The sequence below is a fragment of the Dromiciops gliroides genome, chromosome 1 (assembly GCF_019393635.1).
Source record: "Dromiciops gliroides isolate mDroGli1 chromosome 1, mDroGli1.pri, whole genome shotgun sequence".
Classification (NCBI taxonomy): Eukaryota; Metazoa; Chordata; class Mammalia; order Microbiotheria; family Microbiotheriidae; genus Dromiciops; species Dromiciops gliroides.
In genome coordinates this window covers 219,289,606-219,311,234 of record NC_057861.1, presented here as the reverse complement: position 1 = coordinate 219,311,234, position 21,629 = coordinate 219,289,606, and the positions used below count along the sequence as shown (strand labels likewise).

General features: G+C 34.4%; 1 protein-coding gene across 1 annotated transcript in view; it reads left to right on the top strand.

Annotated features, from left to right (window-relative positions):
- Positions 1 to 21,629, top strand: part of CEP192 (centrosomal protein 192) — a 153,295-nt gene that overhangs the window by 97,946 nt on the left and 33,720 nt on the right. The window contains exons 28-36 of the mRNA XM_043978257.1: positions 2,624 to 2,806; positions 7,309 to 7,399; positions 7,745 to 7,921; positions 10,421 to 10,681; positions 11,918 to 12,036; positions 13,486 to 13,595; positions 15,961 to 16,111; positions 19,788 to 19,966; positions 20,814 to 20,937. Of these exons, the coding sequence (XP_043834192.1) occupies positions 2,624 to 2,806; positions 7,309 to 7,399; positions 7,745 to 7,921; positions 10,421 to 10,681; positions 11,918 to 12,036; positions 13,486 to 13,595; positions 15,961 to 16,111; positions 19,788 to 19,966; positions 20,814 to 20,937 (1,395 nt within the window). The remainder of the gene's footprint in view (positions 1 to 2,623; positions 2,807 to 7,308; positions 7,400 to 7,744; positions 7,922 to 10,420; positions 10,682 to 11,917; positions 12,037 to 13,485; positions 13,596 to 15,960; positions 16,112 to 19,787; positions 19,967 to 20,813; positions 20,938 to 21,629) is intronic.

Sequence of the window (21,629 nt, the reverse complement as noted above, 5' to 3'; positions counted from 1 at the left end):
GTTATTTTTTCTGCTAAGACAATCTTGCTTCACCAAACTCAAGGATTTCTTTCAATATTCCATTGATCCTTCTTTTCCCTCTCTACAGGTGACCTACAGACTTCTTAGAAATTCAAGTAGGTTTTCTTCAGAAAAATATTCATAGACACATATATAGTTATCTACTTAAGAGAATAGACACCTTTCTACATTTCTGGTGCTTGGAATCAGAGGATAATATCTTTAAAAGTAGAAGGGACTCCCCACTCAAAAAAACCCAATGATTTGTCCACCACTGGTGACTTAAAAAAAAAGAAAAATCTAGGTTAAACCCCACCCCTCCCAAAACTTTTTTTGGGGGGGGGGTGAGGCAATTGGGGTTAAGTGACTTGCCCAGGGTCACACAGCTAGTTGTGTCAAGTGTCTGAGGCCAGATTTGAACTCAGGTCCTCCTGAATCCAGGGCCAGTGCTCTATCCACTGCGCTACCTTAGCTGCCCCCTCCCAACACTTTTTAAAAACACATGAAGAAATTGATGCCAAGGGAGGTAAATAACTTGCACCTAATCACACAGACAGTAAGCCGTAGAAGTGGAATTTGAAAACAAATCCTCTTTTCCTTGTACTTTATAGCTTCATTACTTTTGCAAAATATAAATTTTCCTCTCATGTCTTTGGTCAGAAGGAAGCATTTTTCCACTTCAGAATTACTGTTAAGAATAAAATTATTTTTCTTAGGCATTTTGTTACATATAAAATACTCCTTCAGCCCTCATATAATTTTTGAGATTATTAGAATTATTTTGTTAATGTTTATTATAAGATTATTTAGTATAACTGCCCTCATGGGGGGGGGCGGCGCAGTGAGAGTTAAATGCCTTGCCCAAGGTCACACAGCTCGTAAGTGTCAGGTGTCTGAAGCTGGATTTGAACTCAGGTCCTCTTGAATCCAGGGCCAGTGCTTTATCCATTGCACCACCCAGCTGTACCCCCATTCATTTTCATATACTTTTTTTTGTTACTTATATTTTCCAGAATATCCTTCCTTCTGCCTCACAGAGAGCTATCCCTTTTTTTTTTTTTTTTTTTGTGAGGCAGTTTGGGTTAAGTGACTTGCCCAGAGTCACACAGCTAGTAAGTGATAAGTGTCTGAGGCCAGATTTGAACTCAGGTCCTCCTGAATCCAGGGCCAGTGCTCTATCCACTGTGCCATGTAGCTGCCCCCTATCCTTTTTAATAAAGAATAAAAAATAGATTGGGGAGGGAGAGTTTAGCAAAAATTAACATATCAAAAAAGCCTTACATTATAGACAATTTTCCTCACCTTTAGTCCCACATCTTTGTAAAGAAGACAGGAAGAGATCCCTTCTTATATTTCTTCTTTAGCATCAAGTGTCAGTCAATCAGTAACATTTATTAAGAGTCTGCTATGTTCCAGGCTTTGTGTGCTAAGTGCTGAGAATGCCAAAAGAGCCCAAAGATAGTCTCCACCTTTGAAGGGATTGCAATCTAATGGCATAGGCAATTTGGAAACAAATCTATATAAAGCTTGCTTTATACAGGATTTAAAAAAATGAGTCTTATAATTTCATAGTATTCCATTTTTATTGGTTGTTATTTTTTTCCCTTTATATTGTTTTGGTTGTTTTAAAATATTTTTTTCCTAGTTCTGCTTACCTTATTGCATCAGTTGATACAAATTTTCCCTTGCTTCTCTTGTCATGTTTATCATTTCTTACATCACAGGAATATTTCAGCATATCATGTATAACATTAGGTTTACCCATTCCATAATCAATAAGTATCAGCTTTTTTTTTCTAGCTCTACTACAAAGAGTTCTTCTGTAATAATTTGGTACATATCAATTATTACTTTGTTGGGTCATATGCACAGTTGCTGGAGCTCTGGACCAAAGAACTTGGACATCCTGGTCACTTTTTTAACATGACTCCAAATTGCTTTTCAGAATGGTTGGACCAATTCACAGCTACAGTATTATGCCCTGTCTTTCCCCAACCCCTCCAAAGCTGACTTCAGTTTTTTCCCCATCTTTTCTAATTTGTTGAATGTCTGTGAAACTTTTAGAGTTGTTTTGATTTTCCTTTTTAGTTACTTGGAGCATTCTTTCAATAAGAATTGAAATAATAGCAATTTTTCTTTTGAGAACTGTTTGTTCATATCCTTTGATTGCTTACATATTAGGGATTGTATAATTTTATTGTAAAACTTAAGGTAAGGAATTTATTTTGATGACTGTAAATCTGGTTAATTGATTTTTGTCATCTTTTAACACTTTACTTTCACCCTCCCCCCTTTCAAAAAAACACCTCAACAAACAAAATAAGCATACAGAAAATTGACTTGTAACACTCCTGGGCTTCAGGTAGGTCTTTCTTTACAAAAGCTGTGATCCACAGAATGCCCTACCAAGAGGTCCACAGAGGGATGTTTTGCCAGTTGTTATTTACTGTTAGTACGTTTAATATCATAAAGTATGTGATATTTTCTATGTTAAAAAGGGGATCATTTTGCTTAAATGTTGGTAACCACTGTTTGATGTGATATATTTAGAAATCTTTAAATAAATGTTACTAAGTATGATGCAAGCTGTTCAATTCAAATTTTTTTTTTCTTTTGATATTAGCCTCTTGAAAATACTAGTGCAGCCATCTGGGCCTCAGTATGAAGTAGTGTTGAAAGGTGAAGTAAATTCTTTAGGAAATAAGTATCCAACACCCGCACCTTCATCTCACTACTCAGATGTTCCACCTATTTTATCTAACAAGCAGTTCATGACATGGGGAGGTGTCTCACTTGGAAGAACACAGTAAGTATCAACACGTTAAATCTTAAGTATAGTTTAATATTCTTCTGTACTGTTATTTTATGCTGTCATGTGAAAAATGGTAATTGTATATTAAACTTCAGTTGTTTCCTTTTCAGTAACCTTTTGGTTTATTAAAAAAGATCTCATGGAAAATGCCATGAACTAGAGGAAACTCACAAGACAATAAGTTAATTATCTGCTTAACATCTCGTTGTCAAATAACGCAGTTAGCAAAAGTTACGTTACTGCTGTGATGAACATTATGGATGGAGGTCAGAGAAATTGGAGACGTGATTACTGGCTTCCAGTTTTTAAATCGACAGCTCAAAATGGTGTAACATGATTGAACACCCCAGAAATGATTGTGATTACTTCAGGAGCCACTCTTGATGGAAAAGATGAATTCCAGGATACAGCTGAGAGTTTTCCTTATCGCTGAATCTTATTTCCCTGTTATAAATTTAATTATAAGATTATAGAGGGCATTATCTTGCATTCAAAGTGTTTTACACCAGTAGTGTCACACTCAGAAACAGGGGCCACTAATCCATAGATAGGGATCCCTGCCATCCCCCTATTGACCTAGTTTTAAAATATAATATTTTCTGTGTTTTCTATTTTTATTTATTTCTTTAAATATTTCTCTGTTACATTTTAATCTCCTTTGAGTGGCACTTGATAGCAGCCATGTGTTTGACATCTCTATTTTACACCAACTTTATAGATTGTAATCAATCTTACATTTAAATTGTTTCTTTTGTTTCTTATTTATTTTGTATGTTTTTTTCCTATCATTTAAACTTACTGGCCTCTTTCCAGAAGTCCTTTTTGGCACTTGGGGGTGGGGGAGAGAGGAATAACTCTCTAGCCAGTGGGCCAGAACTAACTAGTGTTGTGAAAATTTCTAAGTCACAGTGTTAGACAAAGAAAAAAACCAAAGTCTCCAACCCAAAGGAAAATAGGTTTATTGAGAGAGGTTTTCTGTCTCACAATAAAGCCATTTTCACGTCTAGGATCCAAAGAGCCCAAGCCTCAGGATCCACGAATATTTATACTCAATCCAAGTGGTATATATACAGTAAGTGTGGAATAGAAAGAAACGACTCGTCGTATCAGCATAGTCACTTGCCATTAAATATACCCTACTTAAAATAGCCCCGTTACTAAGTAATAGGCTCATAACATAGGAAGCATGCATCTTTGCCATCTCAGATGATTCCTCTCTTCTATTCCTCTGAGTAGTTTTCTGTTGTCAAGGATTTTCACCATATTGCTTTAAGCATGACTTTCCAACTTCTTTCCAGTTCTGATTGGTCTCTTTCAGCTCAGAGGTTACTATTTTAGGTATCTGACCTTTAAGCTGATAGGTAAGTGGTAGAGTAGACAAGTTGACAATATAGCATTTGTATTTGCTCCTACCAATATCTATCTTACTTTTTTATCATTTGCTTTAGCTACTAAAGAATATCTGAATATCTGATAGGTAAGTGGTAGAGTAGACAAGTTGACAATATAGCATTTGTATTTGCTCCTACCAATATCTATCTTACTTTTTTATCATTTGCTTTAGCTACTAAAGAATATCTGAATATTTTAAATCACTTTTTGTAGTCTATAAACTGATTAGAACTACTGTTAAATCATTATAAACTGATAGTACTACTGTAAAACAGTTGTTTCAAAGGGAAAGGGAAAATCTCACACTGGTAGGAAAAATTTTAAGTCTGGAAGAGAATTGAGAGGTGATTTGTAAAATAATGATATTGGCTTAAATGAAAAACTGTCAGAAAAAATTAAGTGACTCAGTGTTACAGAGCTGGAACTATAAAATACAGGGTAACAGTATGTGATCAGTAACTTAAGTAAGACAGCATAATTTTAAAATGTTTTAGTAGTAGTGTTAGAAACTTTTAAGATGGGAGTATTATTTCATGAAAATGGCTTTTATTTTGTAAAAAAGAGATGGCACCTGATCAAATGAGAAATTTGTAAAGTGCTTTAGCACAATACCTTACACATAGTAAACATTTAATAAAATTTGCTTGTTCTCTTCCTTCTCCTCTTCCTTATCTCCTTTTTTTTTTAATTAATTAATTTTTTTTTTTTTTGGTGAGGCAATTGGGTTTAAGTGACTTGCCCAGGGTCACACAGCTAGTAAGTGTTAAGTGTCTGAGGCCAGATTTGAACTCAGGTGCTCCTGAATCCAGGGCCGGTGCTACCTAGCTGCCCCCTTATCTCCTTTTTAAAAGGAGCTAATGTTTCTTTTAGGGAATGAATACAATAGAGCATTAATTCTGTAAATTCTCTTAAATTTAAAAGAAATCAAGTAAAACCTAAGATTTCCCTTAATAAATTTCTACTCTTTTTGCCCTTCGTAGAAAAAAGTTTTCCTACTTTTGTTAGTTTGCCACAGTATTCTTGAATAGGACATGATACAATTGTATATCTCATCTGTGATATCAAAGGGATAAATTCTTACTAATAGATCCTGGATTCTTTGAGCCAGTTAAAAACTAAAACCTACATCCCATGCTTATAAGTGGAGATATTGTTAGAGCAGGGCATAGTGTAATTTTGGAGCAAATGAGTAATTTCATGAGTGGAAGATAGATTAAGAGTCAGAAAGGTTGATTCATCTCCCTTTTGAGAAGGGTATTAGGAGAAACAAGATGATTTTAGAAAGAAATTTTATTGCTGAAGTTTGTCTTAGTTGTACCTGGCTCCTTTTGCCTCAGAATTTCACATGAATGTCTACTTCAAAAGCTCTATCTTGATTATAGTGCTTTACTGACCATTAATACACTCAACTTTCTTTATTTTAATGATACAGCAAAATCTTATTGATTCATAATTTGATAACTCAGGGTTCAACTTTACATTGCCAGTCTACAAAGAAAGGGTTTGTGTTTAATAATAAATCTCTCAGCCCCTTCTCCTTTTTGGTCTGTACTTGTGGTTTAATCAGTATGGAGAGTTTCCAGTGTGGAAACTTCCTACAAATACTAGGAGACCACAGGTGCTTCATATTAGTGTCTAGACTTCAGTTTATAGTATTTAAGAATGGCCTTGAGAGATTAAATGATTTGACCATGATCATACAGAGGCAGGACTTGAACCCAAATCTTCTTGACTCCTAGCCAGCATTTGATCCATTGTGCCATGGTGTTTCTCTATTTTGTGTTTGTGCAAGAATAATAATTATTCTAAATCTACTTAAGATCAGTTGTTGAAGCGTCTACTAATTGAAAAAAAAATATATACACACACACACACACACACACACACACACACACACACACCCCAAATTTATTTCTATTAAACCAGGATCAATAGGACCTCTACTTGAAAAGACTTTTTTAGTATTTAAAAGTACTACTTGAAAGAAATATAGAGGGCATTAAAAAAAAAAACCTTCACTTTTCATTTCTCACAGTGTTAACTTTGAATTTCAACTTTTTAAACTATTTAGAGATTAAATTCGTAAGCCTTATTTTTGGGAGACATTTTGATTAAGGCAATAAAGCACGACTTCAATAAAATTAAGCTTTAGTCTTCAAGATTAAGATATAAACAAATAGAGAGTTATTCAGGTATTTTGTGTATTTTCCAAGTATAGTATTTGATCTTTAGTTGTTACACATGGTCTTTCAGAGATGAAAGGTTTTTGACATTCCCACCCTCTCTTGCTTCTGTTTATAGCTATACTCTACCGAAGCACAATAAAAGTGTCCTTTGGGCAGTGGGTAAAAAACTTGATGGGGTATAATTTTAGGATGTCTTTCAGTTAGCATACCTTGTGAAACATTGCAAGAAGAGTGAGGTAGATATTTAAAGCTACAACTAATAGGATAGTAAACAATGTCTTGGAAAATATAGATGTAAGAGTGAGTAAGTTTGGATATCTTGGTTCTACAGAATGAATTTGCAGCATGATGCAACGTTTCCTGAATTATTCTGTGGAAAGCTGGTATCCTATGTTATGGAAATAGGATTTAATGGCAAAATTTAGGTATCAGTTCTATTTTTACCACCAAAATATCAAATATGCTATTAGGTACATATCAGATGTTTATTAGATGTAACAACTTGGGGGTGTATGACTATGGCAGATTTCTTCCATTTTGTTCCCAACCCCCCCAAAGAACCCTTCCAAACTTCTTTTATCCTTGTTTATTCTACAACTTCACATTTATGGTATTTATGGGTACTGTTGATACTGTAGATTTGTTTGGTGGCCAAATTTGTTTGGGAATTCTTTATTTGGGATTCCTTTGAATGAATTTCCTTTAGGTAAAGCTATCCATGTTGCATATAGATAAATGTAAAGAGTAAAGTGGTGATGAATATATATGAGAGTTGAAAGTTTAAATACAAACTTTTAAAGGTAAGTTTTAAATCCTGGTTTTTAAGGAAGTAAAGAGCATGAATTTGTGGAAAGAGTTTTTGTTTCTATTTATAATATTCATGTAGATATAAAGTTTCTATTAAATTTTTTTTTTAAGTCTTCAGAAACTAGTACTCAGAAATAACTCTTCATCTACAACTCAGCATTTACGTCTGCTGATAAGAGGACAGGATCAAGATTGCTTTCAGGTTTGTAGGATGTACTTGTTGATATGAAAAACACTTCTAAGAAAATCTGTAATGGCCGTCTTCAGAGATTTAGCTTAGTTTATAAAAATCGTTTTGTCGTCTTTTATCTTTATATCAGGCATTTCTCACCCCTATATCAGATTGAACCTTCTCTTGTGACAGAAAAACAATTACACAAAAACATGCAGCTCACAAACTTTGTCAGTACTAATTCCATATTCTGTTTTGAGAATTAATTTAGTTTGTTATTATTTATCTTTTAAATGTCATATGTAGCAATGAGAGTAATGTTTGCTTGCATTTTTATGTGTTATACATAAAAATTGTTCTTTTTGTTATTTTTAGCTTCGGAATACTTTTGGTTTAGAAGAACGGCTAACAAGTAATTGTGAAATCAGAATTCGTCCAAAAGAGGACATTAACATCTTCATGTTGTTTGCACCAACCCGAATATCTTGCATGCTGGCTAAACTTGAAATTAAACAACTAGAAATTCGATCACAACCAGGCATTAAATTCAATGTAAGATAAACTTTGCTTGTTTTTAGTATAGTTTCTTTGTCTTTGAGTTACCTGACAGTGGCTTGGCTGTTTACTAAGTCACCTCCTGAATTAAAGAGTGTACTCTTCTCTAAGTAGAATCTGGTGTGTGGTGGTCTAGACTTAGGAGGTGGTGCTTTAGGATTTTTCACTTTTCAAAAAGTTCAAGTATAGGATTCCTTTAGAAGTATACCATACAAATGTATTTTTAATATTCAGGTATTTGAAAATTGATATAATACACATTTTTTTGAGTATTATTTATTATGTAAAGCAAGAATCAACTGTTTGAATTTCCAAGTGAGTTTTTGTCTTTGCTTGCTGAAGTTCGTATTAGAATCAAATGATATCTATTCAAGCTTGTGACTTATTGAAATGTCAGGTTATTAAACTGCATTTTTTAAAATTGCTTACTAATAATGGTCTAGCTTTGACATTTTGGGGGAGGGAGGCCTATATATTTTCTCTTAAGGTGTTCATAAACTAAGAATTCTTAGGGTCATAGATCTTGATTTGAAAGGAACCTTTGAAGCTATCTGACACATTGCAGATGAGGAAACTGAGGCCCAATGATCCAGCTTCACAAAGGTAGTAAACATTAGAGGTGGGATTAGACTTCTCACTAGGCTGTATGTTCCCAGATAATTGGAATGAATAAGGAAGGAGAAATACCTGATATTGAACTCTTTTTGGGGGGGGAGGGGACGGGGCAATGAGGGTTAAGTGACTTGCCCAGGGTCACACAGCTAGTAAGTGTCAAGTATTTGAACTCAGGTCCTTCTGAATCCAGGGCTGGTGCTTTATCCACTGCGCCACCTAGCTGCCCCTGGACTCTTCTTTTGACATCTTATCTGTAAGGCTCTGAGGTATAACTTGGATTTTCAGGAATTTAAAGAAATCCCCGAAATGTAATTGTTATGGGGAGTAGCCATGATATAGTAGTAGATAAATAGCTGGCCTGGAAGCTGGGAAAACTTAGTGTTCAAGTTCCCCTTCTAGCATGTCATGACCATTTGATTTTGAGCCTTTTGGTGCTATTCTTTAAGACAGAGGTGTCAAACTCTGGGCAGTGTTTTTAAAAAAACACTGTGGGAAATGTTTCACGAAATAAATAATAATGCAGTACAACATAGATAATGTTAAATTTTAGTTTTCTAAGTCAATATGCAGCCATGGAGATCAATTTCTTTTTGAGTTTGACATAGGTGCTCTAAGACTATAAGTTCCAGAAAAGATCTGGATCTGCATTGGTAGAGGGACTTTCCTCATTGTACAAGAAAATTACAGATCTAGGGCAAAAAAAGGTTCTGATTTTTTTCCTCCCTTTTTAGAAAGCACATAAGTAGATTGAATTGAATTGAAAGAAAAAGACCACTAATGCCTAGGAAGCACAATATAAATTATAGAGGGTTTTGGGGGGGACCAGTTTTATTGAATATATTAGAACCAAATTTTTTTTTATTTGCTTGTAAAAAAAAAGTGTTTGAAATGTTTGTTCACTAGTAAGTTGAACATTTCCTTAGAGTCTTGTTTACATCCTTTGCATAGGAAACACTTTTCCCCAGGCTATAGACTCTGGTTTTATCACTATGGTGTATGAGGATCCTTGAATTAGAAGACAGAAAATCTACTTTGTGTCTAATTCCTTGTAATTTGCCATATCAAATATGTTGTATCCGTCAGTCAACAAGCATTCATTAAATAACTACTAGTTACCAGGCACTGTGCTAAGACTAAGGATACAAAAACAATAAAAATGAATCATAATCTCAAGGAGTTTGTATTCCATTGAGGGAGACAAGTATTTATCTAAGGACATGCAGCATAAATATAAAGTTATACAATGTAGTTTGGGCGGGGTAAGGACATTAGCAGTTGTGGAATCAAGAAATACTTTATGAAAAAAGTTGAAGCTTGAGCTTTGTTTTAAAGGAATAGAAGGACTCTATTGGATAGAGAGACAAGGTTTGTGGGACATGATGCAAAAGACGGGGAATAATAGAATTTCTTCTTCAGCTCAGGATCAGGCATAGATTCCTTTTAGCTTTGGGCTTTTTTGAAGTTGCCTGAAACTTTTTTGAAGTTTGCAGATAACCTCCCCAAGCCTCAATTTGGCCTTGTCTTTGTCTTGTCAGCTTTTGTTAGTTGAGCTTGGGACTGTTTCTATGACTTCTCCTGCTTATGACTTCTACTTCCCCAACTCAGCTAGGTACAGAAGCTAAGGGTATCACTTTATTTAGCAAATAGTGTAAACCATACTAATTTTGTAATTTTCTTATTTTCCCTCTTAGGACAAAGTCTCAGTGGTGACAGTGTGTGTTTTTGGCATTTCTTAGATTCTTTTGGTATTAAGTCTTCATTAGTAATCAAGGAACAAAAACTTTATTGTATCTAAAAGTTTACCAAATTTGTGCTTTTATTGACTGTTGCTATCTTTTGATTCTATAAAGTATAATTTTAGGTGTATATTTTGTTTTTTAGATACCATTGTCTGGCTATGGAGGAACAAGTAATCTTATTTTGGAAGATGTTAAAAAACTCTCAGATAGTTACATGGTAACAGTAAATGGTCTAATACCTGGAAAAGGAAGTAGAATTGTTTTCTCTGTGAGAAATACAGGTTCTCGAGCAGCCTATGTTAAAGCAGTATGTTTTAAGGACTCCCAAGCAAAAGTTGTTTTGGATCCTCAAGTGATGAGAATTTTGCCAGATAAATTTGTACTCAAGGAAAGAGCACAAGAGGTATGTATAATTTCTGCCTGAAAAACCTATTTAGTTTTCCAGATTTAGTTTTTTTTAATCTTTTCAAGTGACTTACATTTTATATCTAGATATTACTTAGTAAGTGATTTAAGTACACATGAATCATGCATGCATATATGAATGATTAAATTTTTAAAATGACTTATTAGGTGCTTACTATGTCTCAAGCACTGATAAGCAATGGAAATACAAATACAAAAGTAAAGTTAACAGTCCATTCCCTTGAGGAGTTGGGGAGACAATGCATATAGGGAATGGTGACCAAGTACAGGTATAAAAAAATCACAGATTGTGATTGGAGCCATACAGGAGAAAAGATTGATATGTTCTTTCCAGTAGCAATGGCCATGTTAATTTTATAATGATTCCAGAATAATAAAATGGGAGAGAGAGCTGATGATAAGATGATTAGGGACTCTGAGAAGGAGTGAACCGTGTGAGTCACACAGCCATACAGACATTGGGGACCTCAGGATTAGAGTCCTGAAGCTTAAGGGTTAAGTCCTTCAGGGCATGGTGGTAATGCAGCTGGTAATAAGATGGCTGAAATATAAGTAGGAACATTTACCATTTCCATTCAGTGAAAAATATAACATTACCTATTTTAGTTTATAGAAGGTTGAATGTTTTTCAAAGGGAAGAAATTGGCACAGGAAAACTTTTTTTTTTAGTGAGGCAGTTGGGGTTAAGTGACTTGCCCAGGGTCACACAGCTAGTAAGTGTTAAGTGTCTGAGGCTGGATTTGAACTCAGGTACTCCTGACTCCAGGGCTGGTGCTCTATCCACTGCGCCATCTACCTGCCCCAAAACTATTTTTTTTTTAATGAACATTTTTATTTAAAGTTTTGAGTTCCAAATTCTATCCCTCCTTTCCTCCCTCCCCACTCCTTGAGGCAGTAAACAATCAACTATAGGTTATACATGCGCAATTATGTAAAACATTACCATATTAGCCATTTTCTATAAGACTCAAAGGGGAAAAAAAAGAAAGTGAAAAATAGCATCCTTCAGTCTGTTCTATCAATATCAGTTCTTTGGAGGTGAATAGTGTGCTTCATCATTAGTCCTTTGGGATTGTCTTGGATCATTGTATTGTTGAGAATAGTTACTGTGTATAATGTTCACCTTGTTCTGCTCACTTTAATATATATCAGTTCATAGAAGTCCAGATCTAAGAAAGCCATTTTTTAAAGTTCCTGTTTTTCTTGGAATCAGATGATCACTTTAATATATAATCCAACTGAAAAGGAGAAAAATTGTCAAACTACAGCATCGCTATTGTCAACAGTATACTTCTTTGGTGGAGATGAAATATCAAGACAGCAATATCGAAGGTTGGTGAAATATTTTTTTATTCTTACTCAAGATGGAGAGGGAGGAGCATGGGGCAAATTCATCCTTCCTTTTCTTTTTCCTTCAGTGTCTGAGCATAGGCAAGTCATTTTAACCTTTGCCTCATTTTCCTCAATTGTAAAATGGAGATAATAATAGCGCCTATCTTTACTGGTTTGTTGTAAAGATCAAATGAAGTAAAATTTTTAAAGTGCTTAGCACAGTACCTGGCATTATAGAAATACTTAATGCTCTCATCTACCTTTTGCCCTTAATGTTTTGCTCTTTTCTTCTAGCCCAAACTCAAACTGATAAATTGTTCCCAACTCCTCTTTACCCTCCATTCATTCCTGAATGCTCATCTATGTGTTGATCTGATTTTATTTTTTTAAGAATCAGATGTTTAATATTTTTTAATAGTAATTGTTTAATTTTTCATTATAAATGAAAGTTTAACTTTGAGGTAGCATTGCAGTTAAAAAGCAGATATTTTTCATACAAATTAATCTTTAAATCATGGAATATGTAGTCAGGATTTTTGAGCAGGGAGACCTTAAAGTTGCCTGATCCTTTGTATCTGCTGTATTTAGTATAAGTAGTTAACTTTGAGGTTTACAAAACTTTATAAAAATACATAAAATCAGCGTTATGGTTACATATAGTGGTTCATTTGAGGGCAAAAAAAGCAAACAAAAACTTTCTCATGATGCCATCCCCACTTATTCCTATTCACTTAATCTTAGTCTCTTCTAAGTCTGTATTTTGCTGCTTCTTATACTATACCCTCTTGAGCCCTGATTTTTTTTAGTAACCTTCCCTTCATCTTAAACCTTTTCCTCTCATATTATTTCATCTTTTTTCAACCGTGGAAACTTGACTCCTTCAGTAACACACTATATACCTGGCTACTCATTCCATATTAGGTATTCTTGTCTTCTACACACTGGGCCAGGAGTAGTAGGCACATTCCTTGCTCCTCAGTACCACTATCAGGTTTTCTTTTTGCTGTCATCACTCAGTGACTTCTCCTACTTTTTATCCTATTATAGTCATCTACCTACCTCATCTCCCTTTTCCTGTTTTGCAAGGAGTTTAGTGTGCCTGATTCACTTCCTCTCTCTGACCTCTGGAAGGACTTAACTAGTATACTTTGATTTCTTCTCAAACTTCCATCTGTACTCCACCCTAGTCATCCACTTTGGTTGGTCATGTTCATTGCATTATTTCCCATAACAATTCTTCATGAACTAGAACTTGAAATTCCTTTATCTAGTACTCTATTAATTTCATTTGTTATACTCTTTTTTTTCTTTCCTTCACTTTTTATGAATGTTATGACAAATGTGTATAACAAGTGAAGATCTTGCTTTCTTAGAAAAGTCAAATAAATTTAAGAATGTGATTCAAGATATGAATATGTTAAACATTTCTTACATAAAATCTTTTCACAGAGCTTTGTTACGTAAGCCAGAAGTGGTGGAACAAATACTTCCAGAACATAGCTTCCTGAGGAACATTTGTTTTGATGAAGCATTTCAAGAAGAACAGCTCATAACTGAAGGTAGGCACTTTTCTTTGTTAAAAACAAATCAAAAACATTGTGAGAGTTTGACATATCTTGCTTGCTATTTTCAGCAGCAGGTGAAATATAGCAGGTGAGCGTTTTGTTTTCTTTTGGTTTTTTTTTTGGTTGCAGTTTTTTGCAGTGTGTAAATCTCAAATTTGATATTTACAACTGCCCCCATTTATATTTTGTTACTGTTTGCAAAAGTAAAGAGAAGGGTAACATTCAGCAACCAAGAAATTTAGACTTAATCATTCTTATTCCTTTCTGTCACTCTTATAGAAATTCCCATTAACTTTTAGGATTCTCTTTTGGCTGTGCCCATTCTATCAATAATGGAGGCAGAAAAATCCCAGTTTACCTGACTTCTAGTTCATTAGGCATGGAAAATCTATCTAGCCCAAGCCTGCAATTTACAGATAGAATTGAGGCTCAGAGAGGTAATAAGATGACTTGCCCAGGGATGCTTAGGTAGTTAGTGGCATAGGAATAAGGTAAACTCAGGTATTTTAACTTTTAGTCTAGTGCTCTTTTCCATATAGCATGTGCTGCTTCTTACACTAAACAGTTGTAAAGAAATATTTGAATATCTCTTAGTCATTGGTGATATACTGAAACATATATGCCACAATTAGTGCTCTCAAGTAGCTTATTTGTTGATTTTCATACTCGATTATTATATGTTGAAGAAGAAAATATAATTATAATAACCTCTGACCTATTTTTCTACTTCAGTAAGTATGTTGTCCATGTAACTGTACTTAAGTCACAAGGCATTTAAAGTTGTTAGTAACCTCTTAAATTCCTACCTTTCCAGACTTCTTATGCTGTATTTACCTCTCCACACCTATGCTGGCCTTCTTGCTTTCCTTCATACCACACTGCCTCCTTTCTCTGTTCTTTTGCTTTGGTTCCTCCCCCCACCCCCTATGCCTGACATTCTCTTCCCATACTAATTCCTTTTTATCTTCCTTGACTTCCTTCAAGACTCTGCTAAAACCCCACCTTCTATAGGTCTCCCTTGGTCTCCTTGCAGTTGATACTTTTCCCTCTGAGCTTACATTTATTTTATGTAGGCCTTCTTATTTATGTATTGCCTCCTACATTAGGATGTGAGCTCTTTGAGGGAACGAGACCATTTTTTTGCCTTTTTCTGTATCTCTAGCACTTAGCACAGTGCCTGGCACATTGTAAAAATTTAGTGTTTGTTTACTGACTGTTAAGGCACAGCTGATTTTGGAAGGTAATCCAATAATGATTAAATCTACAGAGTTTAAAATTTGAGACGTTATAATGTAGTTCAAGAATTTGGATCTTACCTTGTAGGCAATGCATTTGAAAGATTTTTAAGAAGTAGAATTAAATAAATGGTGAATTAGGAAGACTAATCTTATAGCAGTATATGTGATGTTTTGGAAGAGTAGAGACTAGAAATGCTATAGTTTTTTTTAACATAATAAACATTTTTATTTATAGTTTTGGGTTCCAATTTTTATACCTATTTCCCACTCTCCCCCGCCCCCTCCCTGAGTTGGCAGACAGTCAGATATGGGTTATACATGTGTGATTATGTAAGAAAATACTACATGTGTCATTTTGTACAAGAAAACTTCATTAAAAGAAAAATCAAAAAAAGTGAAAAAAAGCCTGCTTCAGTTCCATCAGTATCAGTTCTTTCTTTGGATAGTTCTTTCATCAATAGTCCTTTGGGATTGTCTTGGATCATTGTATTGTTGAGAATAGTCAAGTGATTCACAGTTCTTCATCAAACAATATTGCTCTCTGTGCACAGTGTTGTCTTGGTTCTGCTCACTTCACTATACATCAGTTCATACAAGTCTTTCCAGGTCTTTCTGAAGTCATCCTGCTTGTCATTTCTTATAGCACAGTAATATTCCATCACCATCATATTCCACAGTTTGTTCAGCCATTTCCCAATTGATGGGCATTCCTTTGATTTCCAGTTCTTAAAATAGCTATAGCTTTTGAAGCGATGAAGATATGAATTAAGATGAAAAATATTTGGTGGGGATGAGAAGCTAAAGAAAAAATTGTGAGCCACGACCTTCTTTGCCTAATATATAATGATCTAGATTTGCTACATTATCAGATTTATAATTGCTGGAGTTATTTTAATGTGGTTCCTCAGTTCTGTGGATTTGTCCCTCTACTTGTCCTGAATAGTATTCAGTAGTTATAGCTAATAAATACTATTAATAATCAAAATATAATAATGGTCTCCAATCTAAGAAAATAACTGGCAACAGGATAAATATCTGCTGGAAAAAATTGTAAATATCTGTTTCTTGTGTTGCACTTGTATGAACCTTTGTATACATCATAGTATCTTTCTCTTCTTTAGTGTATGATCTTCCTGACCGGCCAAATGACGTCCAGTTATTTTATGGAAGCATGCATAAAATGATTCTTTCTGTAATTGGTGACTTTACTGATACAAGTTCTAATCTTGGTTCTCTTCAGAATTGTTTACAACACAACTTAACCACCGATAGGTAATGAGTATAAATTCTTTTCTTGAATTTAAAAATATCTTTATCAGACAATGAATTTGTATAATATTTACCTTGTACTTTGGAGTTTTCAAAGAACTTCAATTAATGGGTCAGTAATTCTATTTCTGAAAATGAAAAGTTGTTCAGTTTTGTAAAGTTGATTAGATTTTGTTAACTCTGTGATAGACAATGAAGAGCTGTATCTTACATTTAAGAGAATTCAGCCCATAGTAAATAAAAAAGAGAGAGAAATGTGCATAGATAGTACTGTATAAGGTTGTAGTTTAGAGAGAAGGGAGAGGTTCCATCTATGTGTCTCATTTGCCATGACATGGAGCAAAGAGAACAAGGCAACAGTAGAGTACCAGGTAGAGGAATAGCAGTACCTCATTAGTTCTGAGTTGCAATTCTGATAAAGAAAAATCTACCATTTTTCAAGAATACTGAGACTTTATGTTAATTTTAGATTCTACTTAGTTTTTCTTTATAGGGTAATTTCTTTCTTTCTTTCTTCCTTTTTTTTTTTAAACGGGGCAGTGGGGGTTAAGTGACTTGCCCAGGGTCACACAGCTAGTAAGTGTCAAGTGTCTGAGGCCGGATTTGAACTCAGGTACTCCTGAATCCAGGGCCGGTGCTGTATCCACTGCGCCACCTAGGCGCCCCCATAGGGTAATTTCAACAATATATGATGCAAGCTGATACAGTATAATCCTTGCTATAAGATGTGACTCTGTTGTATGTTGATTATGAATAGAATGGAATGGCATTTTATTATCTTGATTTCTTTCATATTTCAGATTCATCCTATTTAAATAGAAATGGAAAAAGCTCTTGATTTAATTTTAGAGGAAGTGGGTTTAAATCCAGTCTGGAGTACTTAATATACCATGTTTGGCAAGTCATTTAACCTCTGTTGGACTTAAAATTTCCTCATTTGTAAAAAAAATAGTTTACACTAAATTATCTCTAAGGTCTAGACCTTGATAGTATGAGAAAATTATAGTAGCTAGACAATAGTTTTCTGATGTCAAGAATATTTCAACGACAATGTCTGTTATGTGTACTTATATATCTTATTGTGATTTAGAGTGAATCCTGGGTTCTTAATGACATTAGCATGAGACCTGAAAGAATCAGATTTGATACTGAAATTTTATTGTATGAATTTTGGACCACAGGACCCAAACCCTATATGAAACCCAGAGAATCTTTTTCCTCCCTCGAACTCCCCAAAATCTATTACTTTTTCTTTCAGGTCTCTGTACCTTCTCCATATGCATGTTAGCTTTTCATATTTGAATATTTCTCTTGGTTTCCAATTGGCCTGGTTAGATTGAGATTTTCATTAATTTTTCCTCAATTCTAGTGGCTTTTTGATTAGTCTTTCATAATCTGTCATGACAATAGTGACATCTGTGCTATACAAGTGTGAAATTGGGACAGCATTCTTTCAAAAAAAATTTCTGGCTTTGCCTTTGCAAGCACAAGAGGTGAGAAAGACAGTTTTGTCTTTTTCATTGTGTATTGGAAGGGATTAATTCAATTCCAAGTACCTGAGCATCTTGACAGCCTGTTCTTAGTAAGTTACTATACTGTTTCCCCTTAGAGCCTTATCAGGAGTTGTATTCATTCCTGTGGTCTTCCCCAGCTTTACTGCCAGATGTTAAATTTCTTTTTTTTTTTTTTTGTTTTGTTTTGGTTTTTTTTTTTTTTTTGGTGGGGCAATGGGGGTTAAGTGACTTGCCCAGGGTCACACAGCTAGTAAGTGTCAAGTGTCTGAGGCTGGATTTGAACTCAGGTCCTCCTGAATCCAGGGCCAGCGCTTTAACCACTGCGCCATCTAGCTGCCCCCTGGATGTTAAATTTCTTAACCACAGAAGTTAAAATAATTCTTAATTAGGCATGAAGGTTTTTTTTCGTTTTTTTGGATTTTATATTGATGGAATACCTCTATTTCACACTTGAAATTATTTTGTCCAGTTTACTGTCCAGACCCCAATTATTCAACTACTTCTACTTGCCTTACAGTTTTGTGGGCTTAATGTTTTATAAGCTATAAAGCACAATGCTTATTGTAATTTTCATTAACAGTTACTACTATATTCTGTTTCTAGAAAGCACTAATGATGGATTTTTATATTAATTAGGAACTATTGTGTATACATTGTATAAAACAGGGACTGTGATTTTAATTTAGACTGAACTACTAAAAGCAGGGTTCAGTTAGGTGAGACAAGTTTAGAATTCGAGTTTAGAATTCATATGGCTCTATATTAATCTTCCAATTTAGATTTGTATAAACTAGTTGAGTAATTAAAAAAAAAATAAGGCCAAATGCAGCGTGATTTCTCTTAGGCCAGCTAAATCCTGTTACTAGAAACATCACAGTAAAAGTAAACTTAATAAATAAAAATATCACCACAATAAAAATAAAAACTTAAGAAAAATATTAACAAGCTTCTGATAATGACCTTACTATTTTAAATAACAATTGCCTGACTAAAATTACATTATGAAAAGTGAACTCTTGAGCATTTCCTTGAAGTTACAGATATACTTCAGTGAACTGCTAGGTGAATGGGATATCCAGAATTCAGTAAAATGTATTATTATAGTTTCACTGTAAATTTTGTTTCTACTTTTGTTGAAAAATCTTTCAAATCATACATTCATTCTATCTGGTAAATCTTCTTATTTAGCATCTTGAAGGATCATAATTTATGAATGTCAGTGTTAACAGGTATTAGAATTTTAAAAATGTAAAAAAAATTCTTAAAGTTACTAGTATTACTTAATTATGTCTAATAATGTGTCTTACATTCTAATAATGTTAATGTTGTTGTTTTTGAACTAATCCTTTAAATTACTGTAATATCTTCCCTTTAAAAGAAAAAAGTTAAGCAAATTAGCCTGATGTAGTAGCAGTTGGGATTTTCAGAACTCAGGTTGCCATTTCTTTTTTTTTTCCCCCATATCAGTATTTTGTTATTTTCCAGTTACATGTAGAGATAATTTTCAACATATGTTTTTATAATATTTTCAATTTCAAAATTTTCTCCCTCCCTCCCCAAGACAGCAGGTAATCTGATATAGGTTATATATGTATAATAACATTAAACATATTTCCGCATTAGTCATGTTATAAGAGAAGAAGAATAAGAGCAAAAAAGGAAAAACCTCAAAAAAGAAAAACAACAGCCCCCAAAACAAAAGAAACAGTATGGTTCAATCAGCATCCATATTCCACAGTTCTTTTTTTTTTCCTCTGGATTTGGAGAGCCTTTTCCATCATGAGTCCTTTGTAACTTTCTTGTCAGGTTGCCATTTCTTAACAGAGAGGAGAACAGTATGTATTGTAGTCATTAGGAACCAGAACTGTCTCTTTGTCCTAAAAGTTGAGACCAAAAAAGAAACTCCTTTTTGTTATATGATACTCATTAGACAAAGTTTTTATTATGAACTTTGACCTATGAAGCATACTACCTGTATTATAAAATGTTATAATTGTGAATTGTTATAAATATGAATTATCACCTTACTGAAACATGCTTTGAATGACTTTAATGTTTTTGTTTTGTCTAACATTAGCATTACAAATAGTAAATATGTCAGCTGATGCATTTTTTTCTCCTTTTTTCTTTTTTTCCCCCTCCTTTGGGATTCTTAAATCCTAAAGTGAATCCAGAAATTCTGAGAGACATATCAACAATGTTTCTTTGGATGTTCTTCCAGTTAAAGGACCCCAAGGTTCTCCCCTTCCTTTACAAGCTGCTGAACCAGGTCAAAATAAATTAATTTCTCAACAAGCATGGACTGTTCAACCAGAGCACTTAATTCTGAAAGCTCTTTCTGTTTGTGAGTATATCGAGTCATATGTCAGGCAGAATATAGAATATCATATCTTCCACTCCTTGGACTTAATTTACCATGCATGTGTGTACACACTTATTTTGCCTGGGTTAAACTGGTGTTTATTGTTTTCAGAAGTATACCCAGCCATCTAACAGAAGTCTTTCTTAGATTTTGGTCATAGAATTCCTTTCTATTTGTTGTTTGATGGAATAACACTGTAGATTGCAATCTTTCAAGCCCTCTTAAACTCTTCAGACACTCTACATATTCTCACCTTTATAGTAACCTTTCTCCAAGTGTTCAGACACTGGCAGTATATCTCATCTTTACCTTTTACACCCTTTTGATATGTATGTTGTAAATAACAATAGTGTGGGCCAATGAAATATTTAGCTGTGCTACATTCTAGAGGAATAAGTACCATATGAGAATTTTCACACTTCTTATTGACACTAGCCTTTATTCTTTTTTTTTTCTTTTCTTTCTTTTTTTTTTAGTGAGGCAGTTGGGGTTAAGTGACTTGCCCAGGGTCACACAGCTAGCGTCAAGTATCTGAGGCCGGATTTGAACTCCAGTCCTCTTGAATCCTGGGCCAGTGCTTTATCCACTGTGCCACCTAACTGCCCCCACTACCCTTTATTCTTAATTTGCTGTTGCCCTATTTTTTTGGTCCCTGGTGGGAGGAAAAATATATGCCTTGATTTGGCCTTTTGACTTGGCTACATCAGAGAAGCCATCTTGACAAAGTTTTCCTATTAATGTAATTGTAGAGTTACATTTTATTAGCACTGATTTTTAAAATAAAAAATGCTCAAATTAAATAATATTTCTTTTGTGTTTTATATACCAGGTGGCATGACAAAAACTGGACAGTTACATATTTTAAATAATTCTGTTAGGTCGCTGAAATTTGAACTCTCTTGGCCAGCTCATTGTCTTACAATAACACCGCAGCATGGAGTTATTGACCCAGAGTACGTAAGACTTTTCCAATTTCTTTTTTAGTTACACTTAACTATTTAATGACATGTCTTTATAATTTATGATAGTTCCTACACTGTTATTTTAAGTTTATCAAAGTATCTCTTCATTATTTTGTTGATAATAAATGCAGTTAATGACTATTGATAGTAGAATTTATGTAATTCTACCTTTTTTTGTGGATGAATGAATGAAAAAGCTTTTATTAAATGTACCAAACATTGTTTGTCAAGTGCTGAGAAGACAGAAGAAGGGAGACAGCGATTGTCCTGAAGGAGGCTCACACATTCTGAAATAGATAAAAGAAAGTTTAGCTGCAAGACAGATAGACCCAGAAATCTTATGGGTATTTCGTCATAGTGGGTGGCAAAGCCCAGGGGTCCTTTGGTTACATTAGAAGGTCAGTAGTACTAGGGCATAGAAATAAAGCAAGTGGTAATTCCTAGGAGACCTGCGGAAACAGTGTGAGAACACATAGTAACACCTGGTATGTCTCCCATCTCACAGGAAGAAAAAGAGTTGATGATTCCCATCTTATCCAAGCCTTATGAACAGTCAGGCAGGACAGATAGGTTCTAGGCAGCCTGACCCAGGGGAGAGAAAGTAAGCAGGGAAACTTATCCCCAATGTAGGTTTGATTGCTGGTATTCTTCACTGCCTTTGGTAAATGAGCTTCTTAGTGGAT